This window comes from Centrocercus urophasianus, unplaced genomic scaffold (genome assembly GCF_019232065.1).
Source record: "Centrocercus urophasianus isolate 14NV4802_14NV808 unplaced genomic scaffold, USGS_Curo_1.0 seq_17, whole genome shotgun sequence".
NCBI classification, from domain to species: domain Eukaryota; kingdom Metazoa; phylum Chordata; class Aves; order Galliformes; family Phasianidae; genus Centrocercus; species Centrocercus urophasianus.
This window is the reverse complement of record NW_024884722.1, coordinates 2,575,288-2,598,035: the sequence shown is the minus strand read 5'-3', so window position 1 is coordinate 2,598,035 and position 22,748 is coordinate 2,575,288. Positions and strand designations below refer to the sequence as shown.

The window sequence follows — 22,748 nt, the reverse complement described above, 5'->3', positions numbered from 1 at the left end:
GGTAAAGCAGGACTGAGTAAAGCAGTGCCTTCTCACCATTTGTGCCTTGATATCTGCAAGAGAAGCGAGTGCAGAAATAACAGCAAGGTGCAGAGGGATGGAGCAGGACATGTTTTGCACCTTGCTCTCACCCATCAGAGAGCATGCAGTTCCTCATCATTTTTTTTTTTTTCTCCCCAGTTATAAACTGGGAAGATGAAGGTACAAGCTTAGGAAACAGCTTATGTCATATATGTGCCCTCAAATCAAAAAGAAACATATAAGTACAAGGTAATTGCAATTAAACATAGCCCAAGGTCACAGGATATAAGGGAGGAGAGTTCTAACCTTAGCACATTTGGCAATAACCAGACTCTCTCACTGACATTCTTCCCATCCATGCTGCCTTCCTGGTGAGTCAATAAACTCAGCTGTGGTTATTCAACTGCACTGTTACATAGCTGCTGCAGCCCAGTGCAGTGGAAGCTACACCATTCTGGGCACAGAGCAATCCCCACAGCCACTTTCCCGAGAGCAACGTTGTGAAGAAAATACTGAGTTTGCAAAACGTTTGGAGATATTTGGAACAAATGTGCTAAAGCTTTGCAAAACATTCACTTTGCTTATAGAGGCCAAGGTTTATTACTGTGGCCTTTCTAAATAATAAATCTGATCGTTTTCAGTTATAAGGAGCACAAAATCAAGCTCAGTGGAGCCATCTCATTCTTAATCTCACATCATGAAATTCAGCCCTTCTGCAAAAAAAAGAGTTATTTTTTGGGCTAAACACTTGCATGTTGCTGAGAGAAAAATAAATAAGTTACACTTACAAAAGGTTAAAACAGCGGTTGTGAAGACAGGCAAAGTTTTCTCTGTCACCTGGTGAGCAGCACGCATCACTAGCATGGCAGATATATTCACAGTAGTCCTGAGATTGTGAATGCCTGTGCTGTGTTCTGACTAAGCATGCCTTTGCAGAAGCAAAGATTACTGTTATCTGCTCACGTATAATCAGTGTGGTGGGTCTGCTCCAGCCTGAATTGCTGCTCCACCAGACTGAGGCTTATGGAAATGACTTACCTGCCTCACCACCTGAATTAGAAAGATGGAGAGAAAATGTAGTGCGATAGCTGCCAGACTGCTTATCATCATCTCGCTTTGCTGTTGTTGTGCTGTTAGGTCCTTTGGGTGCATGCCCAGATGCTGGAAGTTCAAAGGCACAGACTCTTGTCAAAGGGCATTTAGTAACCAAATAGCCTTCATTTGTTGTCTGTTTATTAATTACATTACGTTCTGTTAAAAGTGCACTCCTGTTTGTTCTGCGTGGAGCCTTGTTTTCTCTCAGGAGCTTTATCTGAAGCATCTTCTTTATTGACTCTCCATTACCTATACCATCTACTCCATCTGCTGTTAATCTAGACGAACTACAATTTATAGTGAAGGACAACGCTGATCTATAAATTTTTTGGCATTTAATTCGAGGTCGGTCAAGGCACACGTTGAGTGACTTGTCTATGTAATAGATGGGATTTGGACACTGCTGAGAAACCTGAAAGCGGACAGATGAGGTGAATGAAGGCGGTACTTTCTCTCTCCCATCGCTGCTTTGAAGACCCACACCGTTCTCCCCGTTTCTGAGGCTGAAAAACCTCTCACGCAGCTCTCTACTTAATTTCGAGCAACAATCAGAAACCCGTGATGGAGTGACTTTGGGGTTTGCTTGGTCAGGTGAAAGTCGGTGGCGGAGGGCAGCAGGGATCTCACTCAAGGTGGGGGACACAGCATGGGGCTCCGGCACAGCCCTGGGTCCCCAGGTTGGATGGTTGGAGCCCGCAGCAATGCGCCGGGCTGTAATGGTTATGGAGGCAAAACCCTTCTGCTTTTGACAGTGTTTTCCATCTGTGATGGGACAGCCTGATGGAGAGGTGGTATCACCTAAGGATGATTGAATTTCTAATCGGCTGGCAAGTACAGCAAACATGCTGTTAATGTTTACTGAACCATCCTTAGTCAAAGATTGCTTTGTGTGCCACGCGCTGGGCTGGGGGGTCACAGCCTGCATCAGCAAAGCAGACCGATTTTCTTTCAGTTTAGTCTCATCAATCATCTGTGAAATGACTATTGGTGAAATCAATTTTCTATTTGTTGATGACAGAGGTTCCTGAAAATGAAAAGATTCAAATTATCAACATATTCTATCATAACATATGTAACTGTTCTTCATCTATCACACAAGACAGTTTTGTTCAAGATCTCTTGTTAAATTTCTATTCATATTACTTCCCCCTCCATCTTAAAGCACGCGTTCTTAAAGTCAGCTCTGAATTGCCAGGAAGGCTCCAGTAAATATTTTATCCAGCCTAAAAATATACTTGTATTAAAAATGTGTATCCTATACTATTAATTGCATTATTTAACCCATTGCTGCAATTGGGATTTGGGGTGGCTATGTTTTTAAAAAATTGACCCATTGAAGGCATTGACAATTTTGAAGCCTGCTCTTGTCATTATGGCCTGCTAGGGTTTTAAATGCATTCAAGTGAGTTACAGATCATTAGCCTGAAGGTTTACGTGTGTGCCATCACGTGCTGTAGGGAGTACATGGGCATTTGTCACTGATGCTTTATGACCTGACTGGTAAAAAAAAGCATGGAAAAACTTCCCCATATTCCCTCTGATTAAGGTGGTATTATTTCCTACAAGTGCTACAGGCACGATTTTATTTCATCAGTTCCTTCTTGCTCATCAAATGCAAAACCACATTGTCCAAGTTGGACTGACTGTGGCCCACATTCACGTTTCTGAGCATGGCAGTAAGCATCTTGACAGACCACATGCTGCTTCATTTGATGGGATAAAAGTAGTGCTTTTATGTTAAAGCTATTTAACAGGGAGTAAACCCGAGTTGAAAATCTCCAGCTCTTATCATCCACAAAGCTCGTCACAGGTGATATGCAGTAAGGCATCTCTTTGCTGCTCTAAATTGGCTGATTAGATTGCTCCTGCCCCAGGTTCCTAGATTTTGCAATCCTAACAGATAAAAAGCCCACTGAATTGTCATGCAAAATCAGAGGATTTGCTCTGTAATGAAAGTTCATTCAATTTAATTTAGAGTTTAGGTCCCATTTGCTAGCCTGTACTGCTCCTGCTTATTGTGCATTCATCTCAGTCAGCTCTCGGCAGCCATATCATCTGCTAATCAATGCCAGTGCTTAACCAGTACTTCACCCTGCTCTGAAGCCCAAGGGAAAAACCATAACTGAGCTCCCATCCCTTGTGCATGGAAATAACACAGAATAATGGCTCCTTTTGTAGCTCTTGGGAAGGCTGTTTGGGGAACCCAAATACGTAGAGCTGGATCAAGAGTTTATTAACGAGGTGAAACGTCAGGTAAATTTTATCAATTTTTAAACCAGCTGCCTGTGGTTTTGACAATTCAATAATTTCACAGCCCCAGGGAAGGCATTTTCTTCCTTCTTTGCAAAAACATTTGCCTTACGTTTTCTGCACTGCATTTACTTCTACCTATAGGTTTAAGACCTTCGCATGACTTCTAAAACTCTCGACTTCCCTGAGATTTTTACGAGCCCTGAAGAAGGTTTCTCGATACACTTTATTTTGTGGAGGCATCACTTGCTGTAGCAGCTGATATGACATTTATTTATTCTGTTAAGGGCTGCACAGATGGAAACTTCATGCAAGAGTCCAAAAACATGTCAAAACTTATCTCTATTAGCTTCGGATACAAATTTTAGGTAATTCACTTCTTTTGCTGCTTGAGTAAACATACTGTTCCCTCCTCCCAACCTTTGGCAGAGAAGTGAATCTTTAAGGTTTGATCAACCGATTCTATGTTCTTTGGGAGTTTTCAAGCCTCACTGCATCTTGCGGAAAAAGCATGCACTTACACCAAGTAATTGTGGTGAACAGAAAACCTCAGGCATTATCCTGGGAACATCGGAGACAGAGCACTGGTAATTGGGATACTACTTGATTTAAACCCCTGGGAGGTCTTTATTACTTTTTTTTCCCCAACAAAACATGTTTTTTTTTTTTTCCCCCCAACAACAGCACACTGACTCACAGCCTCTTTAGCTATCATTTTATTTGGCTTTTTGGCTATGTAAGCTGAGCACAGGGAAACAAAAATCAAGCCTAAACACACTGTTCAGCGTCCAGCATCTGTTTTTAAATCTAAACGCCTTCTGCTGATTCTTATCCACCTGTTATTTACTCATCCTACCTCTGCAAAGCTTGGTTTTCTCTCCACAGCACTCTCCTGCTGTTGGCCTGTGCATGTCCTGTTACTGCCCCACTGCTTCCATGCTGCTCCTAGGAAACAAACACAGGGAAAGAAATGTTATCACCGGTGTCCTGGAGGAGATGGATGATAAAGTGTGGCTTTAAGCAGAGTGCAATCAGGAGGGAGAGCGTTCTGGTAAGTGATCTGCCTGTCCTGGGAGCTGGTTATAGGAAGGATCACATTTCTCTGTTCTCAGGAGAGGAGTTTGGGCACTGCCAGGATGCTTTGCAAAGACACATTTGGGGACAGCTGCACAACCTGTACAGGTCTGAGCACAGCTTGTATCTCTCAGCCACTGGTTCACCTGTACGCAAGGCATGTGTGTGGGATAAGTAGGGGAGATGGGAATTGGCTTCAACAAACTTCCCTTCTGCCTGATCTGCAGAACCTGAGAACACAAGCAAGCACGTTCATGGACTGGATGCTATAAGACTCCTCTATTCTGGGCTGAGTTGTCTTAACATTTAAAGAACTGCAGTAATTTTGAATAATACTCAGAAATACCATTACGCCATTTCCAGTTCAGTGATGATATCCTACCTATGATATCAATCTCTAAGCTTCTTTTTACCCTTTTTACAAAAATTAATTACCATGTAACACAGAATCCGGGACACTGCAATGGTGCATTGCATTGGCTGTCAGTCGTTAATTAGAAATGACATTACTTCCCATATGGTAATAAACATAACCTCTGGAGGTTAATTTCCAAAAATTCTCTATTTGAACTGAATTTTTGTGACATTACAAAGAGTAGAAACGAAAGAGGGGGAACATGTCAGGTCTGTCCTGAAGTCTCACCATGGGACAGCAATCACAGAACAGGTTGATTGATGAACTTTCTCCTTTACTAAAGGAGCACTTCGCTGATACAGCTCCAAAACACCAATGCCACTGTATGTACACATAGCTGGTAGGAAAATAAAAAAAAGAGGTTTGCTCTTCTCCTTGAGCCACAGAAAGTCCCGAGGAACAGAGAAAACATCTGGAGTCATTGGCCACAGAAAGGGGGAAAAAAAAGGAATCCAGAAAGTAGCTGGAATGGAGGGCTCAGTGCACTTTTACTTATTTTCACAAAGAAATAACACAGTTTAAACGGATGAAAATGCAGTGAACAAGATCACAGTAACTGCCGGCAAAACAGATGAGAGAGACACCATCAGAGCCTGCTCCTCATGGTTGAGATGCATGGTGAAAAGGAGGTGCTGCAGCAGAGATGGTAACTGCTAGGTGGGCTCTATGGAAAGAGAACAGCCAGCATATCAGCACCCAGGTGAATACATGAGGATACATTCATAATGTCGACCTTTAAACAACTAAATAGGAAATAACTTGCAGAGAAGGACAAGGAAGAAATTGTTGGATTGAGTTAAGGCAAGACATCAGGGAATTTAGAGTTTTCGGAAACAAAGCGTAATGTAATTAAAGCAAAAAAAAAGATGTAATTAAAGCAAAAACTTTGCTATCAACCGTTTTCCTCAAACACTTTACGGTAAGAAAACCACAGTTGTCTCAAATGGAGCTGTGAAGCTACAACAGGAGAATATCAACTTGTGGATGTCAACTAGTGTGCAAAGAACTCAAAAAGGTTGGCTGGAGATAAATCAGACCCAGAAAGCCATGTTTTGCCAGATGGTCTTTCGTGAAGTTCATTCAAATGTATTTTCAGCAGAAGAGAAATTACTGAATTCTACAGGGTCCAACAAGAACAAGTCATCAAAGTCCACAACAGTTTATTATGTGTAATCTGTAAATTATTCTTAAAGTAAACTCCTGTGATAATCTCTAGGTAAGACCTTCCAATTTCACGGAGACATTTTGAAATATATTAGTTAATTCTTGCTTAACTTCAAAAAAGTAGATGTTTCTGGAGATGTGAAGGAAGTATGTATTTTCTTTGCTAAATCATCCAGAGGGGAGTTTCACATTGCCTTGTGTACCCTATGCTGTGCAATAATATTCTCATATTACTACAGATATTCTGTTTCTTCAAAATTCCCAGATTTTTGGTGAGTCACTCAATCTGATTGCTGAAAGAGACTAAATAAATGGTAGTGGTGGCAAAAGGTCCAGTCATTTTCCCCAATATTAAGTATCATCTTAGAAGCCTTACATTTGTTAACTAATATCGCCAAAACAAAACAAACTCTTACAAAAGAGCTTGAATCTATGTTTGTAATGACAACTCCTTGGGGAGCACAAGGGTTTAGCTGTGTCCCAAGTAGAATGTTCATGCAAATTCTCGTTGCTGACAAAACATATTGCACTGTAACTCTTGTTGCACAAAGAACGCAAAGTTCAGTCTTTCCTTGATGCAAAAGCATAAAAGAAACAGCATTTCAAATACTTTCCATCTCTGTGGGGAGCATGAGAAACTTATTTCTGAGCTGAAATCCTGAGGATTTGCTTAACCTCCCCTTCCCACTGCAACCCACCTCTCCAGCTTACAAACGAGAGATGTGATTAGAAACAAAGGAGCAAACACTGGCATATAAACTTTGTCCTGTTGCACCCTCGCTGTTTTCAGTCCCCTGCCCCCAGTACTCTTTGTTGAACCTAATGATATACTCCTTGGCAAGGCATCTGGACATCCGGCTACAGACCAGGGTTTTCCTAATTACAGAGTGCAGCTGGAACCAATTCTCCCAGTCTCGAGTGCCTGGATGTCTGCCTCAGGCCAACTGGCAGCCAGCTCAGATAATGATTCAGAAAATATGTACTCAGAGCTCAGCTTGCAGATAAATTGCAAAGGTGAGGGTGCTGGTGAAAAATAGTGCGCTGCGATTATTTAGCACACACAAGACATTCTGGTCTGCAGCCAAAAATGATTTTGCACGAAGTTCAAGACATACATGAAAACAAGCAACATGTAACGCCATTTTGCCACTGTTTCAGGTCCTTGCTGGAGATCCTGCAGGCTGCTGTGCTGGGGTGGCCTTTGGTGACAGCCAGTGTGACACCACAAAGGGCTGGAATCACTTTAGAGAGCTGGTCCTGGCCTCCTCTCTGGTTTTTGTCATGAGAGTTGCATATTTTATTCATTTACTATTCATATGCTGACAAATTTCAAACTCATGTCAGCACTTCTGATCTCTTCTGCTCTGCTCAAAGACCCATGCTGATCACGTCTGAGGTCCCGTCTGTGCCACCAGCATCACCTCAAAATGAACTCCTTGAACTTCCCTCAAAATGCCATAAAACAGCTCTGCAGAACATACACAGTGGTGCAAGAAGGGGAGAACTGAAAAATGATTGTTTTTCTAGATCTTTATCACATCTTCTAAAAGACCTCCGAGGAGTCTTGGGCTTCCTCCTAGGTCCAGTAGTCACCCAAAGAGACTCAGATTTCCCCCTCAGGACTGACTGGGAGCTAAAGGACATTGATGGCTTGACTGTAGGGCCAAGCACAAGAGCAATCACTCACTTAACACAACGTCTTCAGCATAACTGAAAACATTTTTAAGCCTATTTTTTTTCCTGATACATATTATTCCTACATTAAGTTATCTTCAGATAAACCATATTGTTAAAACCAACTTGAAGGCATTTATTTATACTTCCTTCTGTTTAAAACACTGTATTTATTTGAATTTTTCTATGGGTTATTTAATTCAGATACCTGAGGAAGCCACGAGGAAAACAAAGTCATCATTAAAGATTCACTGCTTTCCCTCTCTGTAAGGGCTGGAAGAGATCATTATTCACTTCCTGAAATCTGAAGTGAGTCATCCAGAAAAACTACCAGACATTATAGAAATGCCTAAGATGAAAGCCAAGTCAGAATAAACACCAGAACCAAATCCGCTTCTCCTGGTCTTCTTCATGTGTCATAAAGAAACAATATCATAAAATTGCAGAGAGATGTCAACTCTAAAATAAATCTCCAACAACCAAGCTACAGCTCACAGGCACAGCACTAAAAGGAGAGATGGATAAGTGTTGAAAATCCCTCATTGTACTCATGTCCCTGCTGATATTAAATTGATTTACAGGGGATCTGCTGGAGAACGTTGAGCTTGCTTTTAAGTGGTCAGCGTGATGCGTCTCCAGAAGGTGCTGGCATGGGCACAGTCACACCATCCTGTAGGGATATTATTCTAAGACTTCAGAAGTGATGTTAAGATCTAGGAGGAGGTGAGGTGTTGTGTTGTGGATGGTCTGAGGGCGGCATCCCAGTGAAGATGGGGCGCAGGCATGGATGGGAAGGAAGGTGACCTCGTAGCCACACATGGATTTTACTTCCTTCACGTATTCTCATAAAAATACACCTCATTTTCATCTCCTCAGGATTTGACATTCTGCTACCTTCATGTAAGAACAGACAGCAATTTTTTCCTAAGTGAAGATACTTAAGGAGCACGTGTTGCCACCCTGAAAGCTCAAACAAAGCTAGAAACCACGCTGTACTCACCCATCAAGAGAGAATGGCAGAGGGAGAGTACATCAGTCCCGCTACAGTATTTTCGCTGCACTCTTCTTACAAGTACCAGGCACCTACTTACAATGGGGGTCAAAATGCAATAGAGATTTAAAGGGAGAGAAAGGCGCTGCCAGCTCTTTTCTTGAAATCTTTCTTGCAGTGAAAAAAGCCAAAGCCAATACAAACAAGTACACTGCCACAAAAGAAAGCGTTTTAATGCAGCTGTACAAAGATAACAGTATTTTAAGGTAGCTGTGCTGGGAAGGTTTTCAAATCAGACTAAGTAATGCCTGAAATCATTTTGGTTTGAACAGGATTCATTATGTAAACAAAATAGAGAAATATTTTTTTAAGATGTCAGGATGGATTGTCTTCTATTAGAAGTAGCATCATGAGATTTGTTAACTGAATTATCTTTCCCTGCTTGCACACCTTGAAGCTGTAGCTGACTGCCTGCAGATATGATTACAGGATCCACCACGGAACGGACAAATGAGTTCTGGTCTGCTATCAAAAAGCCAGAAGTCGTAAATCTCTCATTATCCGTGCCATTAGAAGCAAGGTGCTCATCAGGGGGCTAGAAAGAGCACAGGAATTATATCTTGACACCTATGCATAAGAGAAAAATATCTTGTTTTCATTATACGCTGCTATTACTCTTTATCTTCACCTAATAAAGTGAGGAATCTCCCCCAGCACATCCATCACACAAACACACACACAGAGCTAACGAAGCACGTTCTTTACTTTCTCATTTCTGTTTTGGCCTGCTCCACCAAGATTTTTTGTTCGTTTTGTATCTATTTGTTGGTTGTGGGGTATTTTTTTTGGGGGGGGGGCGGATGGGGAGGGGGCAGGGAGAGGCAGTTTTAATTTTCAGTTGTACAGGGATAAAAGCATTTCTAGGTTTCTCTTGGCAGCACAAACTTACACTAACAAATGTCAGTTCCCGGAAGCAGCAGACCTGCTGAAGCCCAACTGCGTGGGCATAACTCAGGCCAAAGACTCAAATGGGAGCACACATGAAGATTTAAACTGACGTCGATACCACTTCTTCAGTCCAAATAAGACGGTCTGGCATTGGAGCTCCCTACTGGAGCTCTTCAGAGATCTTTATAAAATACAGCAGGAATAGAATGGGGAAGCTCAAAGACAAGTTATTAGAGGGGGGATATCTAAGGCGCGGAGAATTGGATTGGATGATGATGAAGGATAATATCACATAATAGCAAAATCATACTCTTCCATTATTTTTCTTCAGCACTTTCATTGCAGAAATGGAAGAAATGTCATAAACGTCACAGATATTCATTCCTGTGGGAGCATAAGGAAGAACCTCAGATACAGTGAGTCACTGAGCTCCCCAGTGCTGGTTAAATAAGAAGCAAAGTCCTAAAAGCTCCATGGCTTCCCACTCTGATGACTGGCAGACAGGTCCCTCTGTGCACTGCTAAAAGAAAAGCAATGCTGTCCATATGCTTCACTGGGATTCTGGGAAGTGGATACTTTATATAATTTTGACTAGTTTTCCAAAGAGGATTATGCAAAGCAAAACAACCAACCAACCCTCTTAGGAGATGAGGACACTCTACTAGAAATCCTTTCAAGTCTGATTCCAGTACAAGGTGCTCTATCCCCAAAATGAGGTAAGAGCCATGAGGAAGCACCAGCAACACGTAAGGGTGATGACAACTTTGGTTTGTTGTCAGAACTGTGGTTTGATCGCTTCCCCCCACCCAAGAAAAGTCTTCCCACAGAATCTGTTGTACTGTTATTTGGCATGTCAGTATAAGGCGTAAGTAACAGAATCATTTCATACAGAAAGAGGTCTAGAAGGGACCCTCTACCATTCTCAAAGTCTCTTTCCCAGTGTTTTCTCAAGGCATCCATATTTTAGTGACCACGTCCGTTTGTGAAGGCACAAGAATGTTTAAGACAGCCAAAAAATCCTTCAGTGACTGTAAACATAACAAATACTACGCATAAGCAAACAAAGGAAAAGCAGTATTGTAGCCAAAAAGTGTATTTATGAGCAGTTATTCCAGCATTATTATGTGTATTCATGTAGAGGTCATAACATACGCAAAATTTTACAAGGCATAAATGAGTTTTCTAAATAAAAATTCCACTGGTGTTACTCAGAACTGGTAGCAATTATAAGCATTTGCCTAAAGCATCTTATGCATAATAGGAGCTAGAGGTAATTCAGTGTTTCTTCCATCTCGCCTGCTTTTGTGAGAGCATGACTTTAAGATAGAAAACTGTAAAGTTGGCAACAGAAAACCTGTGCACTATCTGCTATGCATGCATTTGGTGACTTTATATATATCCTTGCTGCGGGTTATTTTGCTTTATTGATTTTCTTTCCTGTTAATACTCTTAATACAGTGGTGATAGATGCTGTTGGTACAGATACTTTTGTCAAGATATCAAGATAATTGATTCCAATGCACATCTATATTAGTCCAATTCTGTTTCCAAAACAAAACCAAAACAACAACAAAAAAGACAGGATGTTTGCACTAGCCAAATTTGACACTAAAAGGTTTGTACAATGGAACTAAACTCAGTTCCAGCACCAGTCATGCCAGATTTAATACAGACATTTCATGTTACTTTTGTATAATAGAAGCATTCAGTTTCGTATAATACTTGAGATATTATTTCTTTCTGGAAAGTCATTCGCATTAACTGATGTGATTGCAGACATCAGAAACTGCTTGATTATACTGGATGCAGTAGGCTAGAACTAAAAGAAAAATTCAGTGCTCAGAGGATGAAAACCACAATAGCTACGATTTAAATAAGTGCAAAGCCTAAAACATTAGATTTCCAAGGCTCTAGCTCAGTGATGAAGCAAATAGTTTTATTTTACATAATTTAAGAGCACACAGCTCCCACTGTTCTCAGCCGCCATTGACTTGCCTCAGCACTAACCATGCGTCACACAACTGAATGTGGTAATTATTCTACCACATAAAACTTTCCAGTTGGTGAGATAATACCTACATTTACCTTTTGAGGGGACAGTAAAACAAATCTTTGTTTACAGAGTGTTTTTACCACGCTTTCACGCTTTGTTCGACCATGATGATCACCTTTTTGAGTTCCTCTGCAGTAGGTTTAGAAACACAGATCATTCTAGAGATTCAAACAGAAACACGTTGGAAGAGAAAACAGGGCATTGCTAGGTTCAGCAGAATTGATAATTGGTAATTGGTTTTTTTTTTAATAAAAGAAAGTCTTTCAGTTAAAAAAATGGACGGTGCAGAATTTAACCTTAACTTTTAGTGTCTCCTAAGTACCAGTTGGCAAGTAATGACATTAAGAGTTTTCAGGCTCTCTTTTGGCAGCAGACATCACCTGAATGAGAACACGTGCGACTGGGATCCACCAGCACCCATGGACCCAAAGCCACAGCAGCCCAGCCAGACCCAGTGGCTTTCCCAAGTAAAAACAACCTGCTGCCTAGCAACAACCCAAAACTCCTGGTTGTTTGTATATGTCTTTTTTTTTTTTTTGCGCACAACTAAAAGCTTTTCCACCAAATTATTCTGTTCACCAACATCAGATCTGCAACAGATGGGTAAGAAAATGCATTTTGCTTTATTTGCAGCAATTTCTCTGCTCTGTGGTGTTACATTCATAACACGCACATGAACTCCCCAACACCTTTTGATGCAAAACCAATCTGGGAAGTATTTCAAAATGCGAGTAGTTATATTCACAGTAGTTGTCTCCCAGGAGCTACTCCTATGAATAAAGTCATTCACATACCTACATCCATAAATACATATCTGGATAGCAAGGCACAATTATGCTTGCATGAAATTTGTCCCTATGTTTTAGAAGACCTGTCTGTTATCCTAAATAATTACTACCCATGAATAAATTGAAAGTAACAGAAAAATAAATAAAGCTGACAAAACAAAACATTTCTCTACTGTACCCTCTACTTGGATCCAGTTTTAACTTGATTTTCAGAACAAACTTGATTTACGTTCAGTCCTTCCATCTGTCCAACCTCAGACTTTGGATCTCATGGGCTGCTTCAACCAGTGTAACAGGAGGGTCAATAACTTATCTCACTGTAAAAGTAAGTAAATAAATAGATGAAATGATTTTCTGGAAACAAGAGGCCACCCCAGAGAGAAGCGCATTGGTTCTCCTCTCTTTGACTCACAACTGACTGACAAACTTTCCTACTGGCCACTGATGTTATCCACAGTGCCAGAGGGAGCACAGATCCTGTCCAGGAGCAGCAGGCAAGCACTGGGGACAGATAAAATGGGATATGGAGAAGATGCAGGGAGGAAAGAGCAGCACCAAAGGGAGACTCACAGTATTGACTCATGGCCTTCATCAGCTCTGTTCCTCACAAAACCACTTCTTTCTTGGTAGCCTGTATTTTCAATTTCATCTTTTCGTTTCCATTCTCTTAAAACAAAACAAAACAAAAACAAAAAGAACAACAACAACCCAACAATACAGAAAGCTCATGCAAAGATTATGGAATCTGAGAGAACTTTCAAAACCATAAAGTGAAATTCTGAAGACTGACCTAATGATACTGCAGCTGTTTGACCTCAGCACTGCTGCACCTTAGACATAATCACGTACAACATCTGCCCTGTTTAAAGTCACATAGCATAGCTGGAGTAGCTGTCTTCCTATGATAGACACAGCATTGGAAACCTACATTTTACTGCAGAGGATACCTGGAACAATGTGGCCCGAAGCAATAACTGAACAGCTTAGGCCAGTATAACAAAACATTGAAGAAACCATCTACCAAGGGCAGAATTAAGTTGTTATGGATGATTACCATCACCACTTTGTTTGTCCTACAGTTGCTCTGTTCAGCAACTCTGATCCACAGCCAGTGCATAAGCCATTACATAATTCAGCAGCACTCTGCATCCATCGCAGCTCCCCAGCCAAATGCTGGCCCCTCTCAATTGCAGTCTTTCTGTCGGGTGCTCTGGGATGAGAATTGATCCCCAGAGTCTCTTCACATTCAGCAGTTAGAGAAGACAGACTGTGCTGAATATGCTTTCAAAAACCTCTTGGTCACCACTATCATTCTCTCCAGCATTAGCTACCATTAAACTCTCCCACTAGAAGCTGCAGAATGAGCTACAGGACATTAAAGAGCATTAGCAAAAGGGATGCTAAGAGCTCCCATGCAGGATACACCCTTCGCTCAGTGCAATGCTCAGTTTGGATGGCTCTTGTGTACCATGTGTTGCCCTACCTCAGACCAAGAGCAAGCACCTCTGTGCAATGGGGGAGATTCATCCTTAGGCAGAGAGCCATTACAAGCCCACACACCCTGGCAAAGGAGAGATTTGGGTGGAATTTTCTACTGGGGAGACTGGAAATTCGGGTTAGACATAAGACTCCACATAAGAGTCTATGACTGCTGTGGTCATCACATCATTGGTATTTCAGGGCCTCCATGCTTTGTTTTGTGCTAGTTCCCCGTGGAACCATCACACCATGCAGCATGACTCTCCATCCTTGCCTTCTCTAACCCTAAGTGAAAGCACTAGAGAAAAAAAAAAAACACCTTTGGAACAGTCTGTACTTTCCTCTAGTAAGCTGCAACTATTAACATGACCTTCTAGTGAAGGACGTGCACACACACTGTGCCCACGGGTTACTCACTGCCAGTCACGTGGACTCAGTTAATATGGGTACCTTCTACCTGGTAGCTGAATCCTTTAGAAAATACAACTCTCAGCCTTCTCTGCCCTTTGTCCAGACAATACAGAAACACTGCAGGTAGACGTGAGAGTGAAGCACTTCACTTTTCACCAGACTATACTATACCCCTTCCTAGAAATGAAAGATTTCGCTTCTCCAAGAAGCACGTGCCCTCTGTTCCCCTTTCACAACAACATAATCTTTATTTCTTAATGTTGTGGGCTGACAGGTTAGGGTAGATGTCCTTATTGGGTTATTTGATGTTACTTCTACTGCTTTCCACTGTTTTACTGGGCAGGGAGTGGTTTAAGCTATTATTCAGCTGTTTGCATTAGACATTTTTTCATTTCTACTCAAAAAAGTCATCTTGACTTTTTAGTCCAAAGGAAAAACAGAGGACAGTTTACCCTTTGCTAGGGCACGCATGAATTTGTGATGAGAGCACAATGACAGCAGCCCTGCAATGAGGACATGAGCAGGGTTGCAAACCAGCACCATTTGTTTTAAGCCACAGACATCTATTTTCCTGTTGGAGCTTAAAGATGTTGTGGCTTGTTCACCATGATCCATTCATGTAATTTGGTTAGTGAGAATGATAAACAGATGTGTATACACAGGTATTGATTCTAGAGAGTGCTGCATTATTCAGGAGAACTGGGAATAAAAGCCCCATTCTTACAACTGAAGTATTTACAAAGTAATTACAAAGTATTATTGAAATCCTACCAACTGAATCCAACATTAGATCATTACGAGATTCATGTCCTGCTTTAATTGCTCAAAACACTAAGTTCAAATACAAGAAAAAGGAAATTCAGGACATTGCACATATATCAAGCAATTGCACGTTGCTTGATATATTCTGTTAATTGCAAACCTAGAGCACATACCAACACTACACATGAATGCACTGCAGAGGTACCTGGAGCAGCAGACAACTGCATGCTCAAATTCATATTCATTTGGGTTAAACATCTCAGCACATTTAAGTCAAATCACAGGCTTTCAGGATATTGAACTTCTTTTAAAGAAGTTAAAAATGAATAAATGCACTGTGGGGATGATTCGTAGGGTGACAGTGATCTATCATGAAAATGAACAAAAATATCAGCAGGTGATTTTATATTATCTGAAATAAAAGGGCAAGGATGTTGCTCATATTCTAGACTGAAAGGATTATTTTGGAAGGTCAGTCTAGTATCTGTCACAGTGATTTAGTACTATCTTATTGCTCTAAATGTATTACTGCATTAGTTACAGTAATACTGGTATTAACACATTGGCCATAATAGTAATGCTGATAGGTATATAAATACAGAATTATCTACTTCATTCAGCATTTAAGCAAAGTTTATCAACCCACATTTTTATGGTGGGGTTTTGCATTTCAATCTTCCTTTACTAAGCCCCCAAACTGAGCACTGATGCCTCCATATCTTGGTTACCAGTCAGTGCCTCTGGAGGTGGCAGCCCTTGGGTAACGCCAGGTTTTGCAAGGCTCACTCCCCTTCACACAGCACTGTCATTTAGCTCTCTGTTGTTTTAAAAAGTCATTTCTAAATCAATAAGGCGTTATTGACTTCCCTGAAACCAACTGAGACAGAGGCCCAAAATTTCCAAAGTCCAATCTTCCAGGGCCCCTGCTTTCCTAACGCAGCTTCTGGTTTGCCGTTACTGGATTAAGGTTTGGAAGATACTAAACCCAAATTATCATCGTTTCATGCTCTGTTGCTCTGCAGAGCCAACCCCAAAAGCAGCTCGATGGGCTGGGGCAGAAGCGACAGAGAGAAGCAGGGCAGGAATCCCACATGTGCAAAGTGAAGTCGTAATGGAGCGGGTCACTTAAATGAGTTTCCAATACCTTCGCCTACAGCAAGTTCTGATAACAGGCACTGCTTTTCTATGATGAAATAAACAGCTTCATGTTACTGACCTCTATCACACACAGCCATGAAATCCAAATGCAATTGTAGCTATTTGGTACTTTTTAGATATTCATTTCTCTTTCCCGATGCTTAAGAGGGCTGACTGAAGACAGCTTATACTAGATTAGGCTTCCGACACCTTCATGCGTTATAGACTTCAAAATACAGGTTTTCCCTTCCAGAAGGTGAAAGTGTTGAGTCATTTCTTTTAAAGACCCGATGGAGGTTATTGCTCATAAAAATGAAAGGTAACAGTGGGAGGCTGGGCTGAGCACAGCCATGCGGCTGCCCCATAGAGCAGAGCCTAGGCCTGTGCCTGCAGACAGGCACTAACGGTTATCCCAAATAATAATGTAGATTAGCAAGGGCTCATCAGATGGAACTGTGTGCCAGAAATAATTACGGCTCAAAATGCAAGAGCCTGGTAGGAAGGGATTGTCATTTGTGAAGTCAGTCCGTTTTATGGAGACATAACCCGCATATTACAGTGGAGGATAATTTGGCAGTTAACAGTTCCAGTGGTTCAGAGACATAAAATACAGTCCCATCAATGTGTAAGATTAGAAATAATTAGCCCCTATATGGTAAAGTCATCAGTTAGAAACTAGACTCCATCTGGGGACATTTTGTAACGATGCCCCAGGGACAAGTAAGACAGGACCTTTGACTTGCATGATTTGGAAGGGACTGAGACCTAATTAAATCTGCAAAGATGCAGTAACTGCAGTAAAAGGGTTTTTAAATATGAAATGTATTCCCTTTCTCTAAACAAATGAGGTATATTACATGCTGGAATAGCAAGAGAATTAATCAGAAGACAGTGAGTAAACAGCTACTGTGCGGCTGCCAAGTAGAAGATGGTACCAAACTACACAGTACCACAGAATATTTAATACAAACATAAAAAAGAACCATTAGATGTTCTTCAAAGGAAAAGGCTTTATTTAATTGTGGCCAATACCAAAAAGTTCAAAATAGTAGGTTTCTTAAAATCTGCTTCTGCAAATGCAGGAATTATAATGAACGCTGATTGCCTTAGATAAAGCTAATTCTCTTCCAGAAAAGACAGAGAATTTGCTTTTTCTTTAAAGTCACTCATTACAAAAACCAGACTCTGAATGTTTCAAATAAGGGTACACAGAGCTGTTTTATTTTTGCCTCCGAGTTCCCAAAAGTGCTTCTGATTGTCCATTTTTATGAAGAGACTTAGCCCTTTGTACTGGAGAAACCAAAAACCTGAAGTTAACTTGAGCTTTAACTGCTTTATTTATGTGATCCATCTTCTCCCCCCCAAAAAGTCACCACTTGATATTAATATTTTCCTACCATAACTGAATACTCTGCATTTTTTCAATGCAAAGCTGGATCATTAAAGCCTGGAAGCTAAATGGAAAAGTATTTTAAGGACAAGCTAAAAGCAGAGCAGAAGAGACATACTGATTTCAAAGAGAAAACAGTAACCAAGATGACACATGAAAATTTACACACTTCATCATGCTGCTTAAAGGAGACTAATTAGAGCTGCATCAAACACACACACAGACAGATGAATGCTGAAATAAGAAAAATACTGAAGAATTTGGCTACGTGGTACTTTCCCACTCTCCCCCACCCTAAGTCAATTCAGTGTTTTAATCATAAAATGCCTGTAAAACTATGTGTTATTTAGGATTACCTGTAGAAACATGAATTTGGCAACCCTTATTTCAGCCAGATTTGGTGAAAGGATATCAAACCAAGACTCGAGCTATGAATTAATTACCCCATACAACACGTCCACAGTCAACTGCACAACTAAAAACCATGTAATTAGTATGATGAGCAAGCCCGTTCTCTTGAAAGCCCCATACAAACAAGCTGCCAACGATAAAGTCACCACAGGATGACACTGGGGATGCACACAGCTATTGTAACTTAAATGCTGCCATGCCCATCTTCTGCAAAAATGAGTCAGTCATCAAACATTTACATACAGAGTTTTCTTTTAACTACAATGCACGCATACAAAGTGATTTCTTCCATGCACAACATTTCTAAACTGTTGCCTCCTGCACTTGTCATTTCCATGAGCACCCATCTGTACATACTGCAGCTGTACCAGCACCAATACTACAGAATTTTATAGAATTGCACAATGGCCTGGGTTGCAAAAAAGCACAATGCTCATCCAGCTCCAACCCCTGCTGTGTGCAGGTCGCCAAACAGCAGCCCAGGCTGCCCAGAGCCACATCCAGCCTGGCCTTGAATGCCTGCAGAGATGGGGCATCCACAGCCTCCTTGGGCAACCTGTTCCAGTGCCTCACCACCCTCTGAGTGAATTCCAGTGGGTTTTACAAGAAAAAAAAAAGCAAAACAAAATACACTTACTCTGTTTCCAGTATAAGAGCCTGCTGGCTAGTCAATCACCATTAGAAAAATCAACTACAATCTAAATGCTCAAGTATTTCAAGACTCCAAGTGACCTTTCAAGAGGATTTCAGTTGAAAACCACGTTATGAAGAGAAGCTATGGATTTTGGAATTCACCTTATATCCAAAGCCTTTGCTAAATGTCTCGGAGATTTCTATAAATGTAAAATAAACATCAGTGGGGATCGAAGCAAGGAAAAAACGAATTAAGGAAAAGGCAGGTTGGTGTCTAGCCTCTGATCTGGGTCAAGAAACATATATAGCTATTTGTCTTTGGTTACGTGGGTTGAAAATACAACTCAGAGCCTTCAGAACAAGAGTGATCTGAGAGACAGGATGGGAGATCATGGAGTACAGTGGGACAAAAGCCTTCATTAAACAAAAAACAACAATAAAAATAATCCCTCCCCAACAGAGCAGTCCCTGTGCAAGGAAATGCAGAAGAAAGATGAAAGCTTTACTGAGAAAACTTCTGTGACCAAGCAGGCCTGCAAGGAACACGTGGCTCCATTCACACCAGAACAGAGCAGCACAACTAACGCCCCTGAAGGTGAGAGTCTCCATTCCCTGAATGCCCACCCTTCCCTCCTCCTCCAAGGAAAACCTGCAGAAAATTGATGTGTACACAAGGGTTGCTCCAAAAGTAATACCTCCTATGTTATTATCTCAGCCCACAGTGTCACAGGTTGAACTTTCCAGCCAACATTCTGCTATCTATGTGACAGATGGCAGCAGAAAGGCAGTTTGACACAATGGCACCTGACAAGGAAGTGCACACGAAGCGAAGACGTGTCACTGAATTCCATAGGTTCAAAAGCAAAAAAACTGCAAAGAATAGTCAACACAAGTAAGAATGCATTTATATGTGCAGCATAAAAACAGCAACCCAAGCAATATTTTGCAAGTTCTAATTGGTATAGAAGAACTGAATAATGTTTATTTTTTACAAAGGGCGGTAGGAGGGTAATGATATCATGGCCATCCCAGAAATATGATGGGGTAAAGATACATCAGAGGACACTATGAAAAAAAAACCAACACAGTATGAATTACAGAGAAATGGCAGAAGACCAGGCTGACAAAGGAGCAGAGCCAAGAACAAGGAAAACACATAGTAAGCAACATAAAAAAACCCAAAATGTACCTCAACAACTCCTTCAACTCAATTTCCATGCTAAAGTATATTATACTATCTAATATATACTTCTGCATAATACACAGAAGCATATTAAGAACAACACTGACCCAGAAAGGCCCAGGAAAGGGTCCACTGCTGAAAAACCTTGAGAGACTAATAAGTTGGGATTTGCCAGTAAAAGCATGATATGATTGAGATCTAAAACCAAAGATAATAAAAAAATCACAAACAGTTTCCAAAAGAGGCTTGGGGAGAGTCCTGGGTGGCCAAACTACTGGGCAGACTGCTTAACATGAATGCTGGAAGATGTTTTTTTCTGCACAGCACAATTAAATTGTGAACCTAGATGACACAAACCCAGTGTTATAGAGCACAAAGTCCAAAAAGCAATTAGGCGAGTTTATGGAGGGTAAGTCCAGCCTTGGCATTAATCAAGACTGTGGAGAGCCTGCTCCAAGCTCAGGAAGATCCCTGGCTGAAGAAGCCAGGATGGTTTGCCAGGAAGAACGCTGTATTCTCTGCACTCAGTTTTTTGGCCAGAATTGGGATCATGATGTAACTGAATCTGACCTAGCAATGGGTATGTTCCCATCACTGTGCCTCTGTAAGAGTGGCTATGGACATTGAGAAATATTTAAGGGACTGAGGGGCTGAACTGTAGAGTCCTATAGTTCCTATGCTCCAGCATAGGAAGTAGAGAAGACCTTAAGGGAAAATGCCAAAGTGGCTTTTTTGTTGGTTGGTTTTCAAGCGAGATCTTTTCCTTGCTAATATTCAAGGTCATAATGACTTCAGACTCCTACACACAGCCAAAGGTAAACTGCAAGTATTCATGAATGCCAGCAAATGCAGTGTTCTACTGCGGGAGGATGCGTTTGAGAGACTACCCCACCTTCCACATCAAAGCAATCTGCATGAAAATTTCAACATTTCCATGGAGTAAATTGCCCTAATAATTCCATAATTCAAGTATTTTAGTATGCCTAAACTGCAAAAGGAACAAGGGCAGCTTTGACATACATTTTCAGAGGCATTCAATAAAGCAAACTAAATAAAACAAGTTTAGTAGTCCCACCTTAAATGCTTGTGCCAAAACTTCTTAAACTGAGCCGAAGAAGAAACCTCTGTTCTAACACAAAAGCTAAGCTGTTTGTTGAAAAACAAAGCAGCACAGTCAGGATTTTTCCCTCCCCTATAAAGAAGGGATACTTCAGAGAACAGGGTCATAAATGGCACTGTCTGTATGGCTGCTTGGAAGCAGTAATGCAGTTATTGTCAGATCTGTCAGCAGTGAGGTCACCATGCCCCGAGTCACAGAAAATGTTCATCTACCTATAACCCTATTACAGTTTGCAAGCTAAATATTTTCTTACTCAACCCTTTGGCTTGAGAAAACATGTATTTACCTAATAAAGCTGTAATTCTGCATCAACATTCAGCTAATTGGAGGTTTACTGTCATTAATTTAGATGATATACATTTGTCTTCCAAAAATTGCTTCTAGCATCTTCTGTAATGTAACCTTTCTTTTAGCTCTCTTTTTTCACTGTCACAAAACTAGCAACTCAGTGCTCACAAATGACCTCCCGTGCCCCAACCATGCCATAACAATCAATAGCAGAAAATTCATAAAACAGATTAAATTCTGCAGTGTTTGCTTTGATGAATTAGTAGGATTTGTTCGCTTTAGCTGCTCAGAGTTAATCTTTGATTTTTAGCTGTGTGCACTGCATTGGAAAGAGTAAAGCAAGGACATACCCTGTTTTCGTTCCTTCAGTACTGATGGTGGAAATACAGAACTAGCACTCATTGCAGTAGAGCTGACTTTTTAAGTTTATTACTGTTTATCTCTGTTATCTCGTTACTTTTAACAATATATGAGGAGGAACTGCCCATGACAAAGTGCTTCTGTATGAAATTGGACATAACTACGTTATGCTGTAGTGACTTCCTGGTGTCACACAATGGAGAATGAGAATGCTGAGGATCATCTTCCCAGGAAGCTTCATGGGTGGCAAAACATCTCAAAGTAACAAAATTAACTCCATCGCTGCAACTCACATAACATATTTTGTTCAACATGTGATTATTATTCACCATTTAAATTAAGAATTGCAAGGGAAATTCATTCCGAGCGTTTTCCATTTCCCTCATACACGCAATTTGGTTAATGAACCAAGAAACCAATTAGCGAAACAGCTCAATTTATAGCAGGTTAAGGTAATCTTTAGCCGGGGCACAGTTAAAATTTCCACACTGTGAAAAGAAGACTCTTCATCTTCACAAATGGCACCGTGGAGTTAATGAGCCCTCCTAGTATGAGCCATCAGTGATAGCCCTGCTTGCCCACAGACTTCACCTCTCCCCCACCAGCACCTACCGTGAAGCAGCAGAACCTGGGTGAGATCTCCATATAAACACAGCATTTTCTATTTGAATTTTGGTGGATCTTGGCATATTTTGGCACCTAGCAGCACATAGCAGAACTGGATGTCTGTGTAGAGCCACTGCCTTAGAAGATTCATCTTTACGAAGCAGGGGTCCTTTTGTACAGCTCCCGCTCACCACCACACCTCAATTTTAAACCCCAGTGCCATGCTGAAGCATTTCCCCCAGTTTCTAGCCCTACCTGACCTGTGAGCTGCATCCATGGATCCACAGCTCAAAACCACACCATTGTGCCTGGTGCTTCAGCTAATTTCTCTGTTTTAAAGTAAATGATTCATTAAAGGGGCTAAACAAACAGCAGACGGACTCCTGACCTGAGCTTCAAAAGTATGTTTTCCCAATTCCCGGAACAAACCCACAGCCAGGCTGGAAGGTGGGCCAGCTAAAGCAACACAAGGTTTGTAGGGCAAAAGAAAGAATA

General features: G+C 41.1%; 1 protein-coding gene across 5 annotated transcripts in view; it reads right to left on the bottom strand.

Moving 5' to 3' along the window:
• CUNH10orf90 (chromosome unknown C10orf90 homolog) overlaps positions 1-22,748 on the bottom strand; it is a 62,202-nt gene that overhangs the window by 27,724 nt on the left and 11,730 nt on the right. For 2 of the 5 annotated variants that reach the window (XM_042817673.1, XM_042817668.1), the window contains exons 2-3: positions 4,223-4,311; positions 1,060-2,140 (exon numbers count right to left, since the gene is read on the bottom strand). In XM_042817673.1, the coding sequence (XP_042673607.1) occupies positions 1,060-2,140; positions 4,223-4,311 (1,170 nt within the window). Of the gene's footprint in view, positions 1-1,059; positions 2,141-4,222; positions 4,312-22,259; positions 22,597-22,748 lie in introns of those variants that run through there. The other 3 variants (XM_042817672.1, XM_042817670.1, XM_042817669.1) reach the window with 3 other exon arrangements.